The 26,338-nt window shown below is 46.1% G+C and overlaps 1 protein-coding gene across 3 annotated transcripts in view; it reads right to left on the bottom strand.

Moving 5' to 3' along the window:
* Frmd6 (FERM domain containing 6) overlaps positions 1-26,338 on the bottom strand; it is a 74,500-nt gene that overhangs the window by 9,053 nt on the left and 39,109 nt on the right. For 2 of the 3 annotated variants that reach the window (XM_029484601.1, XM_029484602.1), the window contains exons 3-10: positions 20,681-20,771; positions 16,036-16,139; positions 14,779-14,855; positions 12,459-12,645; positions 9,818-9,973; positions 6,620-6,685; positions 5,828-5,896; positions 3,469-3,643 (exon numbers count right to left, since the gene is read on the bottom strand). In XM_029484601.1, the coding sequence (XP_029340461.1) occupies positions 3,469-3,643; positions 5,828-5,896; positions 6,620-6,685; positions 9,818-9,973; positions 12,459-12,645; positions 14,779-14,855; positions 16,036-16,139; positions 20,681-20,771 (925 nt within the window). The remainder of the gene's footprint in view (positions 1-3,468; positions 3,644-5,827; positions 5,897-6,619; positions 6,686-9,817; positions 9,974-12,458; positions 12,646-14,778; positions 14,856-16,035; positions 16,140-20,680; positions 20,772-26,338) is intronic. The other variant, XM_021179383.2, reaches the window with a different exon arrangement.

The following is a 26,338-nucleotide window of genomic DNA, read 5'->3' as shown; positions in this document are numbered from 1 at the left end:
GCGGCATACTCTACTAAGCCAGGCCATGGACGGTGTCAGGCTGAGATCAAGGGCAGCCTCTCTGATCTAGTGACTGAGGCATTCTGGGAACTGGAGCTTGACACAGAACACTATACAAGGAGAAAACACCAGGGCAGCAGAGCAGGGGATCTGGGTGGAGGTAGGCTTTAGAATGAAGCTTCACTATAGAGAAGTGGGCTCCTCAGAGTGTCATGGCATGCCCCTTCCTGTCTGTTCACTGTGATACAAGTTCAAAACTGAGAGCATCTAACACCTTGCAGAGCAATGGGACATTGCATGACAGCCACGACAGGCTTCCGAATTCTGCAAAGCTGTCAGAAAACAGCATGTTACATACAATCAGGTCCTCCACACTCTGTCAGTGTGCTGACTGCTGTCCATGTTACATGCCTCTATGTTCAGTTTGGCTCCTGATGCCTTTAGGTGCTAAACCTAACAAGACAGAGTTGTTCAGGAAATTTCTTTCGAAGATTCTAAAACTTAGCTTTTCAAAAGTAATCCAAGACTGGCTTTCTCCTGTTTTGTCAAACAAGGAGGTGTTATCTACCATAGTCATCATTACTGGTTTAGGGACATACCAGGTGCCCTCTGATTGGTAAAAGTTCTCAGATTTAACAGATCAGTGTTGTTGTTGATACGGTCAAAGTCAGACCCTGGAAAGCCAGACATTAAGAAACGTTCTTGGCAAACACTGAGCTAAACACACTCAAAGTTAGGAGTCTCAGCTGAATAATGGTGGTGGTGGTAGTGGTGGGGCGCTGTGCTCAGAACGGAATACCTATTATATCTCAGGTGAGAAAAATGTCAGAGAAACAGTCTATCCTTGTCTTACTACTGAGGAGAAAGAAACACAGTAGACCAATGCTAAGGACAGAGTACATTGGAAGAACATTAAACTGATGTAATTTTAGACTAGCAGTCTAGCTGGAATCTCGGGGGCTTCTTAATAGACATACTTGCCCTGCTTCTTGGCTAGGTGGAGTCATTTGCAGCCCTGATGTCTGCACACAGCCCTGAACCTGCACCTCCACCTGCTCTCCAGGGGAAAATGGGTGGCGGAAGAGAGAACAGAGGTCTGGCAGACGCAGCCCTGCCTCCTTCTGAGCACAAGGCGTATGGTCAGGATACCTATGCTCTCTACAGAGTCTGTTTTGGAATTTAGTGTAGGAAGTGTGGCTTCTTGGCCTGCGACCCACGGATGTTCTAGGAACTGCAGCCTAACTGTAACAGTTTTCATGACTCAAGGCAACTTTCTTCCCCTCTCACCCCCATGGCAGTATTCTTGTGATCACTGTCTATAAAAATGGCGAGACGGTAGTATCTTAGAAAGGTGCGTAGAAGTGAAATGTAAGAACACTCCTTCTTTTTATGCTCAACTAATCCCATAAAAGGGCTTTTCTGGTTAAAATAATCCAGATTACAGGTGGACTAGTGGATCTGCAGTAAAGCTAGCTCACAGAAACTTGGTGTGACAGTTTCTTCAGATCTGAAGATACCTCTAAGTAAAACAAATGAACAAACAAACAAACAAACAAACATATTTTCTTTGTAAGAATCCTGTCTCTATCATTTATTTAAACTCAACCAAATAAGCACTGCAGTTTACACCGTTATCACTCCTCCACCCTTACTGTGCTCTGAATACCCCCTCAAACTCAGGCTAAAACTTCATTAGTGCTGTATCAGAGTGAGATGTGGGGCTGTTCAGAGGTGACTAGGCTGTGGGAGCTCTGTCCTTACTCAGGGACAGCACTGCTGCTGCCGCTGCCGTGGGAGAGGCCTCCTACACTCTCCTGTGCCTGCTCCTTGCCCTTTGGATGATGCATCAGGAAGTCCCTGCCAGACATTCTCTATGCGTCAGCAGCCTGGGGTGTTCTGTTATGGTGGCAGAGTGAACAGACATTTGCTCACTTAAGCTCCCAATACACTAAGGGGATGATGCCCTGGCCTCTAAGAGCTCAGCATCTTTCGCAACTTTTACCTTATCTCTGCAGGGAAGATCAGACTCTCAAGGGCTCCCCTTAAGGTCATCTGCATTACTAAATGCTTTGGGTTGAGAGCTGATGGGACAGATGAACCTTTTAAGGTGCCATGGTAGCCACTTAGCAATGAGGTACATTTGGAAAACAACCATGGGCTCTGTACCCAGTTGGCTCATCTGTCTCATAAGCTCCCTCTTGGTACATTTGTCTGGATTCCTCTTAGTGTTCATGTCAGCCCAGAGATGAGTCAACCTGGGAAAAACGGGCAGTCTGCGGTAGAAGCACTACACCGCACGGTGCTACCAGCTCCTGTCACAGAAGAGTCACAGTGGCAGACGGCAGGGAGTGGGTGACTCGCCCTCTCATCACTGTACAGTCAGGGATTCTCCACACACATCTGGCCATGTCTGGCTTTAGAAAAGTTGATCAGATGCACGTCACGTCTTCTTTAGACAGAGGGAGGACAGCCCCTGCTCTCCATGGGAGCATTGGTCAGCACTTGTCTCATATAGAGTCCTAAAGCAGGAGTCACTGTGTCCCAGGGCCCAGGCAGACATTCCATCTCTAATCTGATTACTGTGACAATGACCACAATAGGATTTTGTGGAACAAACTGAAAGCAATTCTAAGCAAATATGTGACAAGGCCTTTGCGGATGAGAAGCTGGTGTTGACTAAGTGGAAGAGGCCTGGGGCGCCATAACTGATGACCAAGACAGAAACTGCTAAACTCGTCAGCAGCCAGAGGCCGCCAACACAGGCTCCTTCCTTGCACAGCGCAGCTTGCCCCTTGTCAGGAACAGCACTAGGAACTCAAACATCGTCTTCAGGTCCAGCACATCTCCTCAAAGCCCTGACAGGGCCTTGGGCAAAGTCCTTGGATGGAAAAGGCCTTCTCCATTGTTATTATTATAGGGTCAGCTTGAGGGTCTCCCTGCTGTCAATCAGAGAAGCTGTGGTCTATGTTCACTTTCACTTGGGGCTAAGGAAAGCGTCACATTGGAAGGGATTACAACTTCCTGCAGACAGCTGTAGACAGGAACACTCAGCACTCGAGTACAGAAGGCTTCCACCCTAGCCCATTGCAAGCTTTTCAAGTCAGGGGCTAGAAACACATGAGGTGGAGGACCTGCTCGGTCATCCCTACAGGACTGCAAACTGAATGCAACTTGGTTCTCAAGTTCTGGTCCATGTCTCTAAAAATCCCATTCTGGAGGTTCTTAAAATTTCCTGCTCCTAGCAGGTAGAGAAAGAGGCCAGCAGAGGCAGCTGGGCACTGTACTTCACACCTTTAATCCCAGCACTCAGGAGGCAGAGGCAGGCCTGGTCTGCATCGAGAGTTCCGAGACAGCCAGGGCTACACAGAGAAATTCTATCTCATAAAGAGAGGCCAGCTGAGGCAAGCCACCCTTTGCTTTCCCCATCAGGGACTGGGCTGCACACTGCCATGACCATGACTGTCTCACCTTCATTCTCCTCCTGCTTGCGGAGGTGGCGCAGGACGGGCTGCAAGTTCATGTAGAGGCGGTGGCTGTTGCTCAGGAGCTGCAGGAGGTGCCGGGAGCGCGTGGGGCAGCCTGTGTAGTAGACGAGCTTCCTGGCGGACGGAAGGCCATCCGGTAAAATCTCAAACTTCTTGCCCTGTGGAGGAAACATGCAAATCAGGTTGTGGCAGAGAACGTTACGAACTGCCAAATTCCCCTTTATATTTCAAGTAAGATTCTTTTTTTTTGTTTGTTTGTTTTTGTTTTTTTTGAGACAGGGTTTCTCTGTATAGCCCTGGCTGTCCTGGAGCTCACTTTGTAGACCAGGCTGGCCTCAAACTCAGAAATCCGCCTGCCTCTGCCTCCCTGGGATTAAAGGCGTGCGCCACCACGCCCGGCTAGTAAGATTCTTATAGATGTGTGAAGCTCAACGGACCATCCTCTGAGGGACATGTTTCCTCATCAGAGCTGTCAAAGGACATGGGACACCAAACTCAGGGTTTCTGGGAAACCTGGACAGTGGGTTGGGTTGGGCGTGTTCATCTTCTTTGTCCTAGCATAGGGGACCCCTCCCTCCAGATGCGATCCTAACACCTTAATGTAGCAAATAAGAAATGGAGCTGAGGCCAAGCACCAGCGAACTGTAGTTCACATATAGATTGTGCGGATTCTTTTAAAGCCTTGGCTCTTCAATTTATTGGACCCCAACGCTGGGATGGCAATATCTGAGCACTAAGCAGGCATCAATTCATTTAATCCTCACAAGACATCTACAGTGAAAAGCCTGCTACAACCGCCCAAGAATGAATGAGAGAAACTGAGTCACTAGCTCAAGGTCACACATGTAGACTGCACTGGGAAACTGGTCAAAATGGATTCCTCTCTCCAGGCTAGAATCTCAGGATCAAAAATCCCTTGAGGAAGGGAATGAGGCTGAGAGATCTGTCATCTTCAACAAAATCTTAACTAAGAGTGATGTGGTGTGAGTTTCAGGAGTCGAGGATCACGGTACCCTAGAGTCTTAACATCACTACTGATTCTGGGCCATGAAGGGGGCAAACTGGGTCACAAGTTTCATTTTTTTGTTTGTTTGTTTGTTTTGTTTGAGCCAGGGTTTCTCTGTGTAGCCCTGGCTGTCCTGGAACTCACTCTGCAGACCAGGTTTCTGCCTCCCAAGTGCTAGGATTAAAGGTGTGTGCCACCATGGTCTGGCTCTGATTTTCACGGTTCTGGAAAAGGTCCAGACCATGGCAGCAGCGGTATGGAGTGTGGGCAAAACATGTTCCAGTTTGCATGTGAGCGAGGCCAGAGCAGACGGCACCCAAGCAACTATGCAGAGTTGGGCCTTCTGAGTGGCAGGCTGTGAGGAGCCAGTGTGAGGCCAACAAGCTAAGGTGGCCCTTCATCTGCACAGGCCCTCTCATCTGCAGGGAAGAATGTATGTCCCCAGCTGCCGCTTTTCCTGGTCCACTTTTCTAAATTGCTTCAGAGATCAGTAAAATTGTGGGTTTCAGTGGCCTCCAAACAGACACAGATAACAGGGACTGCAACTCTTTGAATGCTACCACGGAGAACATGACTGTCCTAGAACCCGACTCACCCTCAAGATCCTGAAGATGGAGCGCTTCCCTACTGCTTACAGCAGACTACTGAAGATGACCACGGGGTGAATGTTAATAGCCAGCATTAATGGGAACATCTTTTGATGTCACTTTAATTCTTCACTCGCACTAAGAGCCATCTGAGGCCACCAGCCAGTCTCCACACTGCCTCATTTACCCTGCGTGCCAACAGGCTGTCTGCTGTGGACTTTTAAATGGTTCTATTCGATCGATTTACCTTATATTTCCCCTTCGCTTTCCTCCTCTGCAATTCCAGTTACTTAAGACAGTGTGGCAGACACTGGACGCACAGATTATAGTCTTTGATTTTAATTTGCTGCTGACATAAATAACTGCTTATGAGGATACTCATGGAAGCAAAATGTCAGCTTTTTAAAAAAAGCTTTTTAACATTTATTTATTTTGTGTATGCTGGGGTATGTGTGTGTGCAAGCCACTTTGTGTATGGGGGCAGGTCAAGACAGTCTTGTATGTTCAAGGGATTCAACCCAGGTTGCCAAGTTTGGATGCAAGCCCACCAAGGTGAGTCATTCCACCTGCCCCTAGCTTCTACTTAAAAACAAAACAAAACCCACCCCAACTCCTTTCAAATAAAGAGACGACTTTTATCCTTAGAAACAGTATTTTCAAAGTAAAACCTCCAAAATTCTCAAAATCAACGATGAGACTTCCTTTCCCCTCCCCCCGCACCCCTCTTCCCTAAGTTTCTGTACACTCACCACAAACACCAACTTCCCAACATTCGTCCAGGGGAAATCATAGAGCAACTGTTTCTCTTCTTCTAGATTCTGTGGGAAGAATTTCAGTACATAGGCAGTTAGGGGAAATGGGATAGATTATCTTAAAACTGTCTTGACTTATAATAAACTAAAATTCAGTAATTCAAATCTGAAACAGTCCTCAGCCCTTTTTTGGAAAAGGGCCGACAGTCATTAAGGTCAGCGACAACAGCCTGCAGTTCCTGTGCACTGTATGCACTGGCCTTCCAAAGGCAACTGTCACTTACTTCTAAGTTTAAATATGAAGTCCAAAGGACTCAGACACGCAGCAACTGGGAAGGGACTGAGACTTCCAGAATTGGGTATTTTCCCACACGGAAGATAAGACATCTTTATAGCTTCCTCACAGGGAGCTAACTCCTCCTAATCTCTAAAGGATAACACTGTCCCCACCCATTTATGGGACACTATGTATATCAGACAACCGTAATGCATGCTGAAGTCCCTGGGTGGGTGCTTTTTAAGGTAGGAGAGAAGAACACGACAAGTCATAAGCTCCAAGGGGCAACGTTTGGACAGTGACACTCTGTGAGTGTCAAGCCTGGGCCGATCGTCCACCCTGCATTTTCTGCTAAGGGGACTGACTACTGTCTAGGCAGGCAGAGCCACGCCATCCACAGACTTATGTCACCCACCTCTGTGCTGACAAAAGGGAAATGAGGACTGAGCCTTGGTGGGGGTCACACAAGCATTCTCTGTAGTAAAACCTGCCCAACACCATTTGATACAAACCTGGAAAATCTGTATTCCTCGCATGGTCAGTCCTAGGGTCAGTGAGCCTTCAACCTCCCTTTTATCCTGACAGAATAAAGGTTTATGAAAAGTCACTTTTTCCTTCTATAACAAACAATTGAACAATGAAGAAAAAGACATTTCAGAACTGTAAGGTTTTTGGTTTTTTTTTTTTTTTTTTTACTTAAAATAGCTGCTCAAATCTTTCCACAGTCTTTGTTTCCTGAAAGACTTAAGAAAATCTTGAGTATTTGCTAAACCAGCTGCATCCTTTCCTTCAGACTCTTTTGACTTCAGGTTTAGAGTTCAGCGCTGTATGCACGCTTCTGAGACTACTCTAGGTACATGTGTCTCTGAGAGCTCCAGCACATGGGCACTGCACGCCGCCCTCGCCATGTGAACGTTCTTATCTTCCCCGTGCTTAATGGATGTGTGGATGTTAGAATGTCAGGGCAATGGTCTAGTTACAGTCTGAGATGCGTCTGACTTTATGGTTTTCAAATCCTGTAGCTTTCTCAGCTCTCTATCTGTGATTCAAAAAGGACAGACAAGTGACCAAACACCGAGGGCTCTCCCTCAGAAGGTTGATAGTGCTAATTTGCTAATTGCTGATATGATTTACATTCTGTTGTGTATGTATGTGTGTATATAAATGATAAACCTTAAGCCATTTTAACTGTAAGGAAAAAACAGTACAATTAAAAAACGTGCTCAGATTTGGCCAATCTTCAAGGACTTATGTGTAATGAGTAAGGCATGAAGCCTTAAAAGTTACTAATAAATATTTTTTTTACCAGATATTATAAGACAGTAGGTGAATATTGTCCAATACTTATTAAATTCAAAGGATGCTTAGGCTTATCTTATATGCCTGGGTATTTTGCCTGGGTGTATGTCTGTGTACCACCCATGTACTCAGGGCTGGCAGAAGCTGAAGTGGGTGTTGGACGCCCTGGAACTGGAGTAATGATGGCTGTGAGCCACTGCTTGGGTGGCAGGCATAGAACCCATGTCCTGAGAAAGCGCAACAAGTACCCCAAAGCACTGAGCCACCTCTCCAGCCCCCCAGGTCTTTATTAAGTTTAAGGCCAGTTTTCTCAGGATCACAGGAAGAAGTATTAGAAAGCATGGTCTTGCCTGGCATATAGAGAAGAAACTGGCCTGTCTCTGGCATGGAAAGGCACATGCAGTGCTGTGCTCAACAGAGCCTGCTCCATCAGCACACACTCAGGGCAGGTTCCCTCCCCAGGCGATGTCCACACTTTCTGAAGTAAGCCTGGGGCCAAGGCAGTGCCGCAGTTCACGTCTGAGACGTGTATGGGAAACCAGGCAAAAGGTGCTTCCTTCAGAATGGCCTGCTTCCCTTATAAGCTGCCCCTATGTGAGGCAGATGCAATGGCTTGACTTCTCCAAGTGGGCGGTGTCTGTCAGGTACCAGTAACTCATCTCCCCGCTTCAGTTATAGCTTTTGTTAAATGTCTTTTTAAAGCAGACATTTTCTATACAATGCAGAACTATATACTGAGCAAATTTTCTTTTTTTTTTCCAAAAGATTAATTTGTACACATCAGCTTTATTGAAAGATTAATTTCTAATCAGATTTCTTTAAACTAGCAAACCTCCCCAGCAAATAAAGCAATAGCAGCGATAGGTTCTGAACACTTGCTGATGTCATGGGCGTCGTGCCTTGCCGTGTCAGGACTGTTGGTTACTGCATGGACCCCTCTGGCCTTCACAGTGCAGTGTCTCCCTTACTCAAGAGATGGCCCATGACCAGTACAGCTGCCCAGATCCCCAGGGCCTCTAACTGACATCCCATCCCAAGGCCGGACTCTGTCCAGTGTACTGTTTATATTTCTAATATACTTCAGAATAGGAGCCGACTGTCCCAGATGCCACTTATAGGAATTTTCTCGTGTAAAGTGAGATGTCACAATGAAATCTCTCAGAAAAAGTGAGTCAGCCCTTTAGGAATTTCAACAGAGATCTACGGGCCTCCATATGCCTTCCAAGGATGGAGAGGCAGTAATGTGAGGGAGGGAGAGGGAGGGAGGGAGAGAGAGGGAGGGAGAGTGTTCTGAGCTTTGGAACCAGCCAGGAAGTTACATTTAGTAACATGACCACCCAGCAATATGACCAAACATATTCTCCCCGGACAATGGTCCCATTTATATTAACTCAGTGTAAGGGTAGGGACAACCAACATATCAACAAAATCCCATGCTGATCATCATGCCTGTCATGTGACAGGTATGGCTCACTGATCAATTCCCACAGTCCTAAGGGGTAGGTAGGTCCCAGTGTCCTTTAAGCTATGAGAACTCTGAAGCACAGAGATGTTAAATGCTTTCCTTGGGTCACATAGTAAAGAGCCAAACTGGGATTCAACCCACGGTCAGACCTCACTGGCCATGTTTTAACAACTTCATCCCACTGGGTTTGCAAATATACCCTGAGTACTTATAAGAATCCAGTTCTAGTCAGGAATGACCCTTGTCAGGATAGGGAAGATACAGAGAGGAGCACGGAAGAGAAGGCAGAGCATGCTGAGGCCCAGCATGAGTGTGTGCAGAACGTCCCCACAACGTCCTGTGGAATATGAGGCCTGGGATACATGGGATGCAAAGAGAACACGGAGCGCCTGAGTCCCTGAGGCACTTAACTGATACACAGAAACTTTGTCACCCAGGAGCCTGGGCTGCATCCACATTTCTGCCACTTGGTTTTGCAACCTTAGTGAATTATTTAACTTTCTTAAGCCTCAAGTTTCCTGGCCTATAAAATGATCACTTTTTATACAGTGTGGGGGTTTGAAGAAAAAAAAGGAGGCATACGGTGCTCTGTCTGCACTGGGGTCAGTGAGAACATTCCCACAATTAAAGGAACATAACGAGGGCGGGGCTTTCACAGGGCAATACTACAATAACATTCAGCAAACACCTTGCAAAGGTTACTCTTCCAGGCAGAAAAAGAGCTATAGCATACGGCCCTCAGAGCCAGATCACCATCGCAGACCTCTGTTATCACACGTTACAAACATTTCAGAACTCTAACATGCTGCTTCCGGGCTAGATCACGGAGGCCTGACACGTGAAACCAAGGGCAGGCCAAAAGAAGAGCTTCCCACCACTTGTTGTAAGAGGAGAGCAGAGCTCTCAGGCGAGCTGAGATCTCGCGCAGGAAGGAGGGTTTTCCTACCTTGTACAGTCTGTAGTAATGGATGGCAACGTCATCCAGTCGGACGGCCTCTTTGATGTACTTCAGGTAGGCCTCGGAGGCCGTCAGGGCAAACTGGTCCTTGTGCATGTTTGGGATGTGTTTCAGGATGTAGTCCTTCCCCCTCTTGGAGACAACCTGTTGGAACACCGTGCCCCAACCGACAAGAGGATGAGAAGCTAAAACAGGCCACATGAAGCTGGATACTTCTCATTAGAAAATAACAATTTTATCCCATGTTCGCTGTCTTCTTAGGCTACTGGGTGGAACCAGCTAAGGTTGTAAGATATAATGTCCACTTGGTAGAACAAACAATCGTAATTGGGAAAAACAGATTCTTTTGGTTTAAAAAGTCACCGACGTGAGCATAAGTCCCACGCAAACTGAAGTAATTTCACATACTTCATGGATTACACTCTTAACAGGCGGGACTCTTTGGAATACTGGTTTTCACAGGAGAGGCCAGGAACTCTACTTGAAAACACAGGAGGAAATGGTTTCGATTCAACACGCTCTCCCTGTGATTTGCTGGGGCTTAGAACGGATGGTGTCCACCGAGCTTTCAAATGTGAGTGACACCCTGCATCGGTGGCTGCATACTGAGGGTGTTGGGAATGGCCATGCTGATTTCAGAAGGGTCTGAAAACACAAAAAGCCAGTGGCAGCATGAGCAGAAGCCAGGGCTTCAGATGGTGGCAGTGGGGACACCGGCGAGTTTTCAGCTCTCATGTGACTTCAGAATCGGCTGTTTGGTGCTTACTTTTCATACTTCACAAAGGATTCTTCATGGAGGCCGATGGGGGCGCACCCCTTTAATCCCAGCACTCAGGAGGCAGAGGCAGGAGCATTTCTGTGAGTGCTAAGCCAGCCTGGTCTGCATAGGCAGTTTCAGGGAAGCCGGGGCTGCACAGAGAAACCCTGCTTGGGGCTGCGGTGGGTTCAGAAGTTTAAGACATCCCAGCAGCTGTGCAGACACATCTGCAGAGTCACCAGCTGGATGGTGCCAGAGCATCCAGGCTAAGAAATCAACCAGATCCTGGAGTTGCACACTTGGGAGTCAGGACTTCACACCACAGGTGCCTGGGGAGTCCCTGCAGGTACTGTGTAAAGTAAGAGGCTCGCTCCTCTCAGAAGCAAGCTGGCGAACACCGAAGCAAGAAGAGCTCTGCAACACTGTGCTGAGCTCTGAGACCCAGGGAGGGAACGCCGAAGGGAGCGATGCAGTGGACTTAGAAGGAAACCAATAGTGACAAAATAGGGACTAAGCAGGGGAACAGGAAACGGAGTGGGCACATCAGAGCATGTGGGTAGGATGTAGCAGAGGCACAGTGCCAAGCCAAGTCCATGTGATGCCAGGTTCCCGCAACTGGGCCTATGGCAGCCTCCAGCCCTCTGACACCAGGGGAACAGAGGTAGGGCTGCTTCTGTGGAGGTGGGGGAGGGAGGAGTGTGATTTGGGAACTAAGTGTGATTCTGTGGAACTAAGGAATGAGTAGCCACCTCACTGTACAGGGCAGGCATGTTTAGGTGTTATCTGCATATTCTGAAGGTGGGCATGAAAAACCGTGATTGGGATGAAATCTCCCAAGTGCCAAGGGCAGCAGAAAAATTCAGCAAAAGGAGAGGAGAGCGTCTACTGAATCAGGCAACTTAACGGTCACGAATGACCTGAGAGACGGCATGTGCTTGGCTGAGGGGGAGTAGGGTCATGAATGACCTGAGAGATGGCATGTGCTTGGCTGAGGGGGAGCAGGTGGGGGAAGAGGACTGAGGAACGTGCACGGATGGGAAGGAAGCTGCTGGAAAGTCAAGTACACTTGGCCTATCTTTTGGGAAGCCAGCCAGGTGGTTCTGCTTTGTGGACGCAGGTGACCCATTGTTCTGTGAACATCAACAGTAGGGGAAAGAGCCTGAGCCAGAGCCGAGGCCACAGAAGAGAGGGACAGAGCGGCCTGCAGGAGGACTGGCAACTCCAACAGGCTAGGGAGCATGTGTGTGAGCCCACTCCTGCCAGAATGACCTACATCTATCTTCTCCTGACAGAAGGGGACGGCTCCTCGCCTGGCAGGGAAGGACACAGAGGTCAGAGCCAAACGTTGATTCACAGTTGTTTTCTCAGCCCATTAAAACTGTGAATGATCTCATCGCTTGAGAAGTAATCATTTTCCTTCAAAGGGGAAAAATACACTTCACCAGGAGGATTGAGAGTGTCACCGCTAGCCAGGCGTGGGGATGCGCACCTTCAGTCCCTGCGCCCGGGAGGTGGAAGCAGGTGGATCTCTGTGAGTTCAAGGCCAGTCTGGTCTAGAAAGTGAGTTTCAGGACAGTGAGGGCCACACAGAGAAACCCTGCTTAAAAAAACAACAAACAAAAACCCAAAACCAAAAGACCCCAGAGTATCACTGCTATGCACATTCCAACACAGGGCTGGGTAAGCTGAAGTTCTTCTGCATCTAAGATGGCCAGAGAGCCTCCTCAGTAATGAGCAGACTAGGAAAGATTCCCAGCTTCCGATTGGTAGTTGGGCATCACAGCGATTTCCCTGGGCCCAGAACATGCAGGCTCATCTCTTGAAGAGGCTTGTGTCTGAACAGGCAGTATGGAGAATCCAGACAGTACCTACCCATGCCGGGAAGTAAGCCTCTGGCTCAAAGTAGTCTCCGTGGTGCAGTTTCCTTTTGAAGTTGCCGAGGTCAGCTTGCAGTGCAAAGGCTGCCAGCAGGAAGTAGGCCTCCTCTCTGAGCACACACTGGGAGTGCAGCACCTGTTTCCGTAGGTGCCAGTAATAATAGTATCTTGCAATTCGGTCACTAGAAAATACGGGAAAATAGCAGTCATGTTTTGGTGGAATGGTACAAGCACATGCCAACAGATCCCAAATCCCATGTGCATCTGCTAGCTGAGGCCCTTGGCTTCGGCTCCCCTTGGGTCCTCCTCACTGAGGTGGGGACGACCCAAGCTGGAACCAGATCACCACCTCAGGGGGCTGCAGGGGCAGAAGGCTCAGCTGCCAAAAACAGACTCTAAAGCTCATAGCCTTTGGCTCATCCAAAGAAAAGGCAGCTCTGAGGGACTCCACTCCAGTAAGGTGCACATGTCACAGAACACAGGCTGGACGTGCCAGAAGCTGGGCGCTTGTAGCCTGCATTGTGAGTTGTACTTCTTACTCCCTTAGTGGGAACAAACCGAGGGCCAAGCCTGGCCTCCCTGTTTGATGGTCCTTGGATTGTTCCCCTCCTTAGCGCATCACAGATGCTCTACAGCACGTAAAACGCTTATAGGAGAAGATCGGAGCACCAGCGGCTTGTTACTTTCCCCGCTGCCCTGAGGATGAAAGAGCCAATGCTTTCCTTGAAGAACACGCCTTGTTCTACAGGAGGAGGAGGATGCTTTATGGAGTGTTTTCACGGGCACAAGCCTCGACAACCATGACACTCCCTCCATAAGGAAAAGCTAAAGTGAACACTCGAATCCACCCGAGCCAGAAATAAGTCCAGTCCACCGAGTAGGTGAATGGGCAGTGCTGGCAGAGGTGGGTGGCTCACAGGATCTCTAGTCAGAAGAAATGTTCATGAGCAGATTATAACTAAGGAAAACGACTGTGGCCATGCGCGCTTTCAGCGAGGTCCCTGGCCTCTACCTGCGGTCACAGCTCACCAGCAGATGATGATAGAAACATACGTGCCTACTGTAACCAAGACCAGGGCTAAGGATGAAGAGCTTAAGGGGAAGGCATCTGTGGAATTCTTTTCCCGCGGATAGGGCACTACTCAGTGGTTGCCTTTTATAAGGCTCTCTACATGCTGTTCGATGGGTTGTGGAGGGATGTGTGTGTGTGTGGCACAGAGATAAAGGGTTAACATTCATTAGCCCTATGGGGTTTACTCATGGCTAAGTCATCTATTTTCCTTCTTTACAGGGCATTCCATCCCTACCATGTAAAGTGGGTGTGCACTTCATACAGGCTAAGGCTGACTAATGACCTTTCTAGGCCTTAGCAATATGCTCTATGTACTAATACTCCTTACTTTTACTATGTACCTGCTGATGACAGAAAATAGCAAATGCTAGTTTTTCATGGAACTTAGCCCCGCGTATTTTTTCTTTCATAGGAAGGTCTCTCAAAGTTTAAAAGGAAAAGGAAAACAAGCTCATGTTTCCTGTAGTTTCTGTTAGCTGAAGTGTGATCTCTAGCACTGAATCCCACACCAAAGAAAGAGGTTCACAACCAGCTAAGTCTAGTTTACACCATGACACGGATCTGGATCATGCATCCGTTTCCAAGAAGACAAAGTCTGTTCCCTGCCCCTCAGCTTGCACCCTTGATTCCACAGGAAGCTCCCCCTTCTCCAGGCTCACTCTTGGTTTCTTGTTGTTTTTCAAGAAGGGGTTTCTCTATGTATCCCTAGCTGTCCTGGGACTCATTCTGTAGACCAGGCTGGCCGCAGAGATCTGCCTGCCTCTGCTTCCCGAGTGCTGGAATTAAAGATGTGTGCTTACTCTTAATTTTTAAACTAGTGATTAAGAGTACGAGCAAGACCTCAAGTGAAGGGGAAACCAGGCTAATGGAAAACCAAGGAGTTTGAGAGAGTTTGTGGCCCTGTCCCACTTGGGAAAGAATATAAGCATATTTAATAAATCTTGTTCCAAAACACTGACAGCTCCTTTGGGCTGAGAGTGCAAATGTGAACTGGTGACATTAACATTTTCTCCCTCAGCCTGCCACACTCAGTAAGTAACCAATGTGCCTCTGGTGTGGTGGGCACCAAGAATACAAGAATGTGAAGAAACAAGCAAAGCCCCAAGTGCTGCTGCTGCAGCAGCAGAGTTTATGTGCTAACAGGCAGAAGGAAGGCAGCACTGGCACCAGGATGTGCTTGGTGTCTGCCGAAAGAAGCGCTGCAGAGGGTACCAAGGCTCCGGCCTGTGGGCTGTCCTCATACCTGATCAGCTTCCCATTCTCCACGTAGTACTGCACCCGGAAGTGGATGATCATGGGGGGCCCAAACTGGTCGATGCCCTGAGACAGAGACACATGTAGTGAGCTGTGTTTTGTTATCTCCAAGACAGGCATCAAACACAACCACGCTACCGTCACTTGCAAGGCACATTTCCAAACACAAACAGGCTCATCTGTTCCTAACATGGGGCTTGTAGCAGCGGAAAGTTGTCCCACATGGGCACCAGGTCCACATCCAACCAAGAAGTTACAACGTAAAGCAGGACACCCTCCCTCTCCGGATTCTCACTCGCCTGCTTGCCACGCTGCCAATGGCAACATAAGGGAAGATAAAAATAAATGTCATGGAAATTTCTAGCTGAGAGCCAGCTCCTGGCCCAGCTCTGTCCCCTGTGGTGACCATTTGCTCCCTATTACAAATGCTGTCTTGTTCCCTCAGCATTCCACACAGCACATTCTAGCACACAGCTTGTTTACTTAAATGTTGGAGGCTTTGCTCTGCAGTTGGCTTTGAAGTCGCCTTCCAGCTTAGCCCAAGAATCCTGCACTGCTATGGAGGATCCCCTGCACTGCTATGGGAGGATCCTCTGCACTGCTATGGAGGATCCCCTGCACTGCTATGGAGGATCCCCTGCACTGCTATGGGAGGATCCCCTGCACTGCTATGGNGGAGGATCCCCTGCACTGCTATGGAGGATCCCCTGCACTGCTATGGGAGGATCCCCTGCACTGCTATGGAGGATCCCCTGCACTGTGATGGGAGGATCTGGGATTGGATGTAACTTCATTCCTGACTCACTAGGTGATGGCAGAAACTATGGGGACTAGCCTGTGATTTCCCCTTCCCCCAACCTGACTGATATTAACTACATAAAGATACCATGCTGCACAGTGAAACAACAAAAGCTTGGATGCAAGAACCATAAAAAAAGCAAATTTAAAATTACTAAAACCTCCTACAAGTTTTGACAACACTGTCACAGGAGAAAATCAGATCCTCTTTCCTGCTTTTCGCTTTAAAGCACTACCCCATGATTATCAAAACATTGTAACCTATCGGTTTATGCTGTCAGGTACTCACATCTGATCCACAAGGCATTTCAGTGCTTATAATTCATTTCCCCTTTTCAGTTTCTACTGGGTAAATTATTGCCTATGATTTTTTTTTTATTCTAACGTGACAGCTAAAATAAACATTTTTACAGAATAAAAAGAATTTTGCGTATAAATGTAATCTCACCCAAGTGACTTCGTATTGCCGTACCTTGCTGGCCTCCTTTTTCCATTCTTTTGGACAATACTTATAAAGCTTTTGTGACAATTCCATATATACATGTTCATTATCTGCACATTAAAAAAAAGAGAGAGATAAGAGATGCTAAAGAAAAAAGATTTGTTTCAAAGAAAAAAAAAAAAAACCTACCCAAAGCTACAATTCCAGAAACCAGCCTCCTGATCTGAGAATGTGGCACAAGGACACAAAAGGACACAAGGGCACAAGCTGGACATTACTGAGCTGATGGGGTCTTTTGCTTCTGCAACACAGCACTCGAGATTCTAGAGGATGAAAAGCTTAGAAGACATGTGGTTTCTAATGAACACATGTGCTTAGCTTCCAGGATCTTTACAGACCCCTGAGCGTCCATTCCTGTGGACACACAGCTTAGAGAAACACTTCGGTTTAGTGGGGAGAAGAATCTTATCATAGGTGCAAAGTGCTGACACAGCAGCACTGTGCTCCGGTCGCTCTGAACACTGGGGCATTGACGGTAGCACATGTCCAAGCATGGGCCAACACCTGCTCTCTGAGGAGTTGGCTTTTAAAACATCTGTTCTGTGTTCCCCACACCAGTGCATGAGCTTGCCAGAAGGACAAACCGCCCCTCGGTCTGCCTTCAGGATCTATCCACACAAGAGAAAAGTCTTGCGGAAAAACAAGATTTGACTCCAAACAATCCCTCAAGTGGGGCTGGAGTGGTGACATGTTTTTAAAGGGAACAGAAAATCCGTCTCCTGGAACTTACATAAAGTGAGCGAAACGTAAGGAAACGAGCTGGGCTAAACACATTTGTTTCTTTAACTTTTCTTTGAGAGAATTTTTTGTAAAGATCTATTTCACAGGAGAAGTCCTTGGCATTCCGATTTTGTACAAGGCTTCAATTAATACACGCGCATGCACACATGCATACTCTCTCTCTCTCTCTCACACACACACACACACACACACACACTCACCCACTCCAGCTAATTTTTTCTCCATCATTAAAGGCATCCTCTTCTGGATGCTCCATAACAACCTTCACAATGAAGGGATGTGCAACGTTCTCATTCCAGGAAGATGTGAGCTGACTCCACAGTGAAACCCTGATGAACGCTGGGGTTGACTGGAAGATGTCATTGAAAAAGGAATGCTACTCTGTCTGTAAGTGGGCTGTTCAGGCCTCTTAACATCTTCCACTTAACCCAACACCCAGGTCAGTGGAAGCTGCCTCCTAGCCTTTCATCTTTCTGACTGAACATGACTCTGACTAGTGTGTGGTTTGAGCTCCTATTGGAAGCAGCACAATGATGACCAGAAGGGAGACTGCTCAGAGCAGCACATGCATATTTACATTTTATTTTTATTGAAAATAAATTCTTCATAGACTATATTCTGATCGTAGTTTCCCCTCCCCATTCCTTCTATATCCTCTCTCCCTTCCATTCCTACCCAATTCCATGCTTCCTCTAGTTCTTTAGAAAAAAAAATGCTAATAAAAAATCAGAATTTTAAAAACAAAACAAAGAAAAAGCACAAGAAACACAGACACACACAAATAACACCCACACAAATGCAAAATCAGAAACAGTAATATACAAACAAAAGAACAGTTAAGATAAAAAAATGCCCAAACAAAGCAATACAAGACAAAATGTCTACAAAAATACCATTGAGTTTGGATTGTGTTGGCCATCTCCCACTGGGCTTGGGGCCTTCCCTTAAGTATGGTGTGTATACCCAGTGAGACGCCACTAGAAAAAACTAAGCTTTCCTGTAAGAGGCTGTTAATTAGAGATAGAGTCTGGGTTAGGAATGGACACTCCTTCCCCCTCTCGGCCTGAGACTCTCGTCTAGCTGCGACCTGTGCAGCCCTCGTGTGCTGCCAGAGTCTCGGGGAGTCTATGAGCACAGTGCACACCTTAAATTACCTTTATGTGTCTGTCACTTGACAGTGTGACCAGAGCTATCTAGTTTGAGAACTCTGGGTAGCTGGACACATATAGACTGGTAGACACAAACTGAGCAGAAGCACTGCGTTCCCCTTCCCAAACTTTGCCCTAGACTCCTCTGTACCTCTGTCATATCCTTTATAGATAATATACTCCTAAATGTGCAAGCAAATAAGCCAGGTTTCTCACTGTTGAAGAAAGAAGCCGTAAACAATGGAAAGAAGAGGCAGACTGAATCTCACGGGACTGGATTGTCATCCGAAGTGTTAACTCGAGCTCACGGATATCACAGAAAGTATGTGGAGACACTTTTGCCAAAACTAACATCACCATCAGGACATAAATAATTATTGTGCCCCATGATACTGTACAGTGAGAATGGCACATTATCATTTACCTGATATCCCCACCCAAATCATGCATAACCTGAATTAACCACGAGGAAACAGAAACCAAACCCAAATTAAAGGACATTCCACAAAGTAACCTGACTGCTCTCTTAAAACAAGAAAAGGGGGAGGAAAAAAATGCCAAGGCCACAAGGGAGGCTGAGGGATGGCTGAAGAATACAGACTTGAAACCAGACCATCTGTGACTGTGATGGACAGTCCTAGGACCCCTGGAGAAAACTAAACACTACCTAGCATCGGGGCATGGACTTCCTGATTGTAATGCTGCCACGTGGTTACGTAGAAGATGCTGCTGGTCTCACGTGTGGAGAGATGGGAAACAGGAAGGTAGATCACAGACGGAGGAAGAAATGTCGGTGTTAATACCGCAGGAGACTGTTATTGGCTTCTTGGAACTTTGAAATTATTTCAATACAAAACTGAAAGAATGGCACTGGGATTCTTGCTCTTTAGATGGATTTTTAAAAAGAGTGTTAGATTGACTGAGTCTTAAAATGCCAGTGTTCAAAGTACATTCTTTCCAACTATTGAACAGACAGTGATAATTTCAGTCACCAATTTAAAATGGTGTGAGTGGCTTCAAGGCAGTAAAGCCATCCTCCACACCCCGATGGTGGATACATGCAGTACATCTGTCTGAAGTCATGGGATACAAACACCAGGAGGGAAGCCACGTGGCAAGGATGGACTCTGGGCGATAGAGTATCTGGTTGGGGCTGACAGTGGGGACGCTATACCTGCATGTGCATGGTGTTCTAGAATCCCCTATACTTCCTCCTCACCTGCCTGGGAATCCAAATCCACACTAAGAACGCAAAACCTATGATGCAAATTCACAAACGCACGTCCATCCTGCAAAGCTGGCATGACAGCAGCTTCTGTCTGTCACATTGTCTTGACAGTGAGGGAAGTCTGGTGGCATGTCTGAACCCCTTCAGACATGACTGCTAGCCAGCAGTAGAACCAGAATCTGAACTAGGTCACCTGACTGCTGTTCCAACGCTCTTTCACCACACTGCAAACTCTCCTTTAAAGAGCAACTTAAAAGCTCTTGTTTGGAATCTGGAGGAAGCTATGAACTGGTTTTCTTGGACCGACTTGTTGAACCACAGAGATCAACAGTCTGGCTGCAGGTGCAGAAGGAAGAACGCCTTTGAGAGCACAGCAAGAGTCGTCTGGAATCTGGGCAGCAGCTTCCTGCTTCTAGACCCAAAGATGGTGGTTAGCCTTCCTGTTTTCACTGCACTGACTACTACAGGAGCGAAGCAGAGGGCAAATGGCTGACTAGCAGGGCTGTCTGCATTCCTCATTCCATGTTCCAAGAAAGGCAACCGAACCCAGTTCCCATTTTGGAAGAAAGGGAGCCCGCTTTTTCTGTTGACAATATATTTTCTAACTTGGCAGATATAAACATTCACAGCACCGACCAGACTCTCAAACTATCACAATCCTTTAGATTTAAAACAATCCGAGAAAACGACTGTACACATAAATGTAGGGAGTATAATTAAACACAAGTAAATCTCCTTGAAAAGGATGAGCAGACATCTTAAAATATTCTGAGATTTAAAAAGTAAAGCAGGGAAATTTCTAGATATACTTTGACATAAGAGAGCTTTTAACAAATGTCTGTAAGTCCCAAGGGTCTCGTGCTAAGGAAGGGACATGAGACAGGGAGTGCCTATGAAATCCTCCCCTGCAAATTCCTAATATAATGGTGGAAGAAAATTACTGCATTTCACAGTCACACCGCCTGACTAGGAAAAAAAAAGGACGTGACGAAAAACAGAAAAAAAATTCAATTAATCCATCATTGTCATACTTTTAATTGCAAGAGAATCTGAACAGAAGAAAGGCAGTTTTACTATGTTCAAAATTTCGGTACTGTCACAAGCCATTATCATTTGTAGCATTGTAGATGGTAATGACAAATGACAAAAGCCATCTCCTTTCCTCCAAGATAGGGCTGGTCTCCGTGGTCACGAAAACAGCAGCAACAATAAAAACCAAGCCTGGCTCATTAAAACAAAATGAAACAAAAGGAACGACATTACTAAGTCTAAAACGTAATAACAATAATAAAAATCCTAAATCACATGAGAAGCACATCAGCTGACATTGGAAAGTGAATACTACACTTGGGATGAGGGTTAGCGGATGGGTATTTTGACAGTTAGCTCACATAGCACGATGGCTTTAGACTCTAAAATGTCATGTCCTTGGACACAGTTGGCTAAAGATCCCAGAGAGTGGACTGAAACTTACTTTGTATAACACTGAGACCAAAGAGATGACTGTCCTTTAACCTGAGCAGGTCACACACCTGGACCAGCAACTGGTGACACAGAATTTTAACCTGTGGGAGGGAGAGAAAAAGAAAGACACTTGAGCTACTTAAATTCAGCCAAACTGACACAATCAGGCGCTTTTTAAACTTTGTAAATCGACACCTTCACAGGACACACTGACATCAGTAAAACTGCCCTGGTGCATGGAAATCTCTGCAACCTGTGGCTGCGTCTCCATGACTATCGGTTGTACAGCATGTTAACGGGGTACCAAGGCAGTCTTACACAAGACTCATAAATCTCATGACACATGGGTCAGGGTCTCAGATCATGCATGAAAAACAGGGCCTTTAGAAGAGCTTGCTCCATTAAAGGTATTTACTTGGCAGTATGTTCTGCCTTTTACAATTTTCCTTAGATGAATGGATACATTTTGATACAGTATTCAATGTTTTGGTATAAGTATGCCCTACAGCGGTGTTCTCAAATGTCCTAATGCTGTGACCCTTTAACACAGGTCGTCATATTGTGGTGAACTGCCTTCATGAAGTTATTTTTGTTGCTACTTCATAACTGCAATTTTGCCACTTTTAAGAATCATAATGCAAATATCTGTTTTCTGATGGTCTTAGGCGACCCCTGTGAAAGGGTGGTTTACCACTCCTAGGGGTCATGACCCCTAGGCTGAGAACTGCTGCCTGCAGAATGGCTTAACCAATGCAACGCCTCACATCATTTTGGTATGTGGTAAGAACACTTAAGATCTACCCTCAGGCAGCAATGTTTAGGTATCTGGCACATTATTAGCTATGGTTTCCATTCTGCATAGTTTTTTTGATCTTATTTATCCTGTTAGCTAAAACGTCAGATCCTTTGGCCAGCATCTCCCTGCCCTGTTCACTTCAGGCCCTGGTAACTACCGTGCACTCTGCTCCTATGAGGTAAGGTATCCTTTTATGACCGCACAAATGAGCCCATGCAGTCTATGCCTAACTTATGACATTTAGTATAATGCTTTGCAGATTTACCCATAGTGTAGCAAATGACAAGTTTCCCACCTGACGTGGCTTATTACTCCACCATGTGTGGATGTACCACACTGTCTCTTTAGTCACCAGTGGGCACCACCAACTGCTACGAACGAGGCTGCAGGCAATGAGAATGTAGGTGCACGTCCACCACAGTAATGCCTGAAGTGACCTTTTTTTTTTTTTTTAAACAATTCAGTTCAGTTGTGTCAAGTGATGTGTTTCTGGAAGCTGTCTTGTGAGAGGGCATTGATGTTGTGATGAAAACAGACACCAGAGAAGGTGCCTGATGTTTAGAAAGAATATAAAAGGAACCCCACGAACAGCGAGGAGGCTTCTGCATTGCTACATCATGCGACACTTCACTGGTCTTCACCTCATAGGGAGAAAAGCACCCAAGAACTTCTTGTGGTATTCCAGCTGCTTCTGGCTGCTTCTGCTGACTCGTGCTGACCTGTGCTAACGAGGTGGAGCCTTGCTGTTTCTGCTGCTGCTACTGATTCCTGTTTGGGGTTTACTATTGAAGTGGACTGGGGTATCCTGACAAGGAAGAGTGGAATCTCCCAAAGGAACTACTTCTAAAAGGTCCACAACACTGCTTTCCTACGGACTTTTTCTCCCTGCTACCTCTGGACGGTAGGTCGAAGCGTTTAAGAACCCTAAATAAAGGAGGTTTTGAGAAACTCTAAGCGTACAGATGCCATTTCCTCTGGATACCCAGGAGAGGCCCTGTGAGGTCAGTCTGTATTTAGTACTTTGAGGAAGCACCATGCTATTTACCAGAAGGCCACACTGCTTTACATTCTGACCAGCAGATGACAGGTGCCCCTCCCCATGTCCTCGGCAACTCTTGTCAACTTTTCTGTTTGGTGACAGCCATTTAAACCTCTGTAAGGCAGTACCTGGCTGCAGTTTTAATCGACACTTTCTTGACACTTACTGAGCCAAGCACTCTTTAGATACCCATCAGTCACCTGCGATCTTCCCATGAGAAGTGTCTGTTTAGGGCATCTATTTTAAAGCAAAGTTTTCTTCTTAAAGGTATAAGCCAAATACTCATCTTCTCTCTAGTGACAGACTGCCCAGATTTTATTTACTTTAATCAATTCCAGTTACTGTTTAACTCACTTTTCCCTTTCTGAGTCTCAGTATAATTCAATCATACTGACATTAATATCTACTAATATGAGATTTCTGGAGATGAGCTATTCTGAATTGAGAGGACAGTACATATTTTTGTTTTGTATATATGTATGTTTATATAAATGCATGTATTTGTACATGTATGTAAATGGTGTGTGTGTGGGGGGGTGTCAAAGGACAATCTTGTTTGAGAATCTCTTTGCTGTTGGTCCTCTGATTCTAAACACTGTAACATGCCTATATTGCTGTGCCAAGCTTTTAACTAGGTTCTGGGGGCTTGAACTCCGCAAGCACTTTTACCCTGAGGCAAATCTCCAGGCCCCAGATGTAGTTCTGATGCTTTCTCAACTGTGAATGAATTATCAGGTGGGAGTTAAATGAGCCTCCCGCATCTGCCTCACTGAAACTGAATCACCCAAGAATGCACCCAGCTCAATTTCTGTATTTTATAGAAGTAGAAAATAAAACTGCTCCAAGTCATGTGAGTAGTGACAAAGGCAGACCCTCAAAGGTTATATGTACAGTTACATACATGTTAACACACGGGCAACACAGCCTTTGTGATTTTGTCTGTACATGTTACATGTCCAAAGTTACATACATGTTAACACACGGACAACACGTTTGTGATTTTGTCTGTACATGTTACATGTCCAAAGTTACATACATGTTAACACACGGACAACACGTTTGTGATTTTGTCTGTACATGTTACATGCCCACTTCCTCTCAGAGGCATTATCAGCCTTCATGTTCTTTTTTTTTTAATGATAACTGAAGTATAATTTTATAATTTATAATTTTAGTGACTATGATTTACTTACCTAAATTACTTAACTTTGGGTTAATGATCCTATCATATTTTCATATAGAACTAAAACTAAGAAAATGAAAACAGGCAAAATCCCAGAGGAAAGAGCAGAAGTTGCCGAGGGCCAGGGCACCTGCTCATTCTTCAGGCAGCAGCCATGAAGGAAGCTGCGAGGAGGAGGATATGGAGGCTATTGTTACTCTCGCTACTCTGACTTAACACCTGGCTTGTGGTCCATTGCTGTAGGAAGGTGGGGGTGGGGAGGGCACGTGGCATCCACAGTCGGCAGAGATGACTGCCCTCCGTTCAGCTCACTTTCTCAGTTTTATTCAGTCCGGGATCCCAGTTCATGGGGTGAGTGTATCTTCCGTGTCAATGAACCTAATCCAGAGAACCCCTCACAGACATGCTGAGTGGTTTACCTGAGTGGTTCTAGATCCTGTCACAGTGACAAAGATGGGCCATTTGAGGCAGGATCGTTTCTCCAGGACCTTCATGAGGCAGGCACCATGGTGGTTACTGAGAGTGAGCAGGATCCCGTTCCCAGGGAGTTTCCAAGGACCTTCACCGTGCTCCACTAGCCTCATCTCCCGGTTACCCCTACGGACACTCTAGCATATACTCGTGCCATCCAGCAAATGTTTTCAAACCTTCTTTTATGTCCTTGGTGGTGTTTTGCCTGATATGTCTGTGTACCTCAAGCATGCAGTACCCTCAGAAGCCAGAAGAGAGCATTCGCTTCCCTGGAACTGACTGAGTTCCTGTGGGTCCTCTGGAAGAGTAACCAGTGCATTTGGCTTCTGAGCCATCTCTCCAGCCCTGTCATCCAGCAATTTAATAACAATGTATTGATGCAAGCTCACCTCACCCCTGGGAAGACCCACTGGCTGCCTGGGAATGCGTTACCCCTGGCCCCTTGGGCCGGCTTAATCCAGCGGCTCGGGTATTTACTTTGTGTCCTAGTGAAGTCCTCTTTATTTCCAACGTTCACTGTAAACACTGGGCTAGTATTCCACCTCGTAACTATACTGTTACAAACAAGTTTAAACAACAGACTGATAGTGAAGAGGAGAAAGGACCACATTTACAGACAGCTCTTATGCTGAACTCAGCCCCATCAGCTTGAGACTTAAAATGTCGCACTGTTCTTGGGGCCCTTTTAACCCTTAGCTTGGCTGCGTTTAAGTCTGAGTTGGAATTGGAGCAGTCAGATGAAATGTAACAAGCTGCTAAACTCCAAATTACAAACTGAAGGTTTATAAAGTAAAATATGTGGTGACTCTTGACTCCACAAGGCTGTGCCTTTCTTCCAGGCCTCCCATCTAATTATTACTGTTCCGCTACTTTAAATCAAGTATCTAGAACCTTCTGCTAGAGCTCTTTAACGATCATCAAGTAAGTATAGTGCTCTTGTTTCAAAACTATAATTAAATAAGGATGTGGCTTGAGAGTGTTACCTGCTGTGAAAACAGGATCCAGCGTTGGGTATTTGCAGACTAGAAATCTTTAAGGCCACATGGCTGCTTGTGAAATTTTTTAATCCCTTTCATCTTGAGGGGCAATGGGGCTTTAGAAAGCACTACATTCTCACCAGCGTAGGCTTTATCTAAAAATACCCTCTGTGTGGAACTCGGAATGGGGCTTGATCCTCGCTGTGCCAATTGTTTGTTACCAGGCAAGGATATTTGAAACAGTCTCTGGTAAGAAAGAATTGTTCGCCTAACTGCAGGGACTGGAGGTGCAAGCTCTTGGCTCTGTGATTTCTGCCACTCTAAAAACTCTGTCTCTTACATTTACCAGGATTTTCTCTTTTTAAGTGTCCATTTTTTGGTATTTGTTTGATGATTATGATTAATTTAAAATAGCTCCTATTAGTATAATTCATGGAGATTCAAAATGACTAAAACATTACACTTATTCCAGATGCAGAAAGCCAATATGAAGTCAACTATACCTGCCAGGGGAAAACTTTGTTTTAAAAAAGTGTATGTGGGTGCATCCTGACTGCTGGGGGAGGGAGGGGTTGGGAAGGCCACTGATAAACAGTTTTGTTACAATTAATTCCATAATGCCCAACACTGCAAATAGCAAAATCACCACTCTCTGCTGTGGGGAAAGGGAGCCCTGGAAATATTTAAGACTGTTTTTTCTAGCAGTGGACAAGTCTCCTTGCTGTTTAACCTCATCCTTCCAGAGGTCCCAAGGCTTGCCGAAGGGGAGCCTTGGCATGGCGGAGGATCTATGTTTCCTGGAGTAGGAAATCTGGGCTTGCATGCCAGCGGCAAAGTACCCTAACGGAATGACAAAGAGCACGGGGACAGGACATGCGAGGTGATACTCCATCAAGATTGTCTTACTGAGTAACTCCACGGACAGACAGGATACAAAGTTCTTTACACATGGAGTGTCTTTAAATCCTTGATATATTCCACATGAGGCATAGAATAGTCCCACTTCACATATAAGGAAACCAGACCGAAATAATGAACGACAGACCTAAGCAGCATGCCCAAAGCTGTAAAGGAAGCCATGGAGCAGACAGTTCAGTCCAGGTCCCTAGTATCAACAGCCTCAGTGACGGACATAGGCTCCAAGGTACAGTAAGAAGCAGCTCTCTCTCTCTCTCTCTCTCTCTCTCTCTCTCTCTCTCTCT

This window comes from Mus caroli, chromosome 12, assembly GCF_900094665.2.
Source record: "Mus caroli chromosome 12, CAROLI_EIJ_v1.1, whole genome shotgun sequence".
Lineage (NCBI taxonomy): Eukaryota > Metazoa > Chordata > Mammalia > Rodentia > Muridae > Mus > Mus caroli.
Note: the sequence above shows the minus strand (reverse complement) of the source record. Positions and strands in the feature narration are given on the sequence as shown.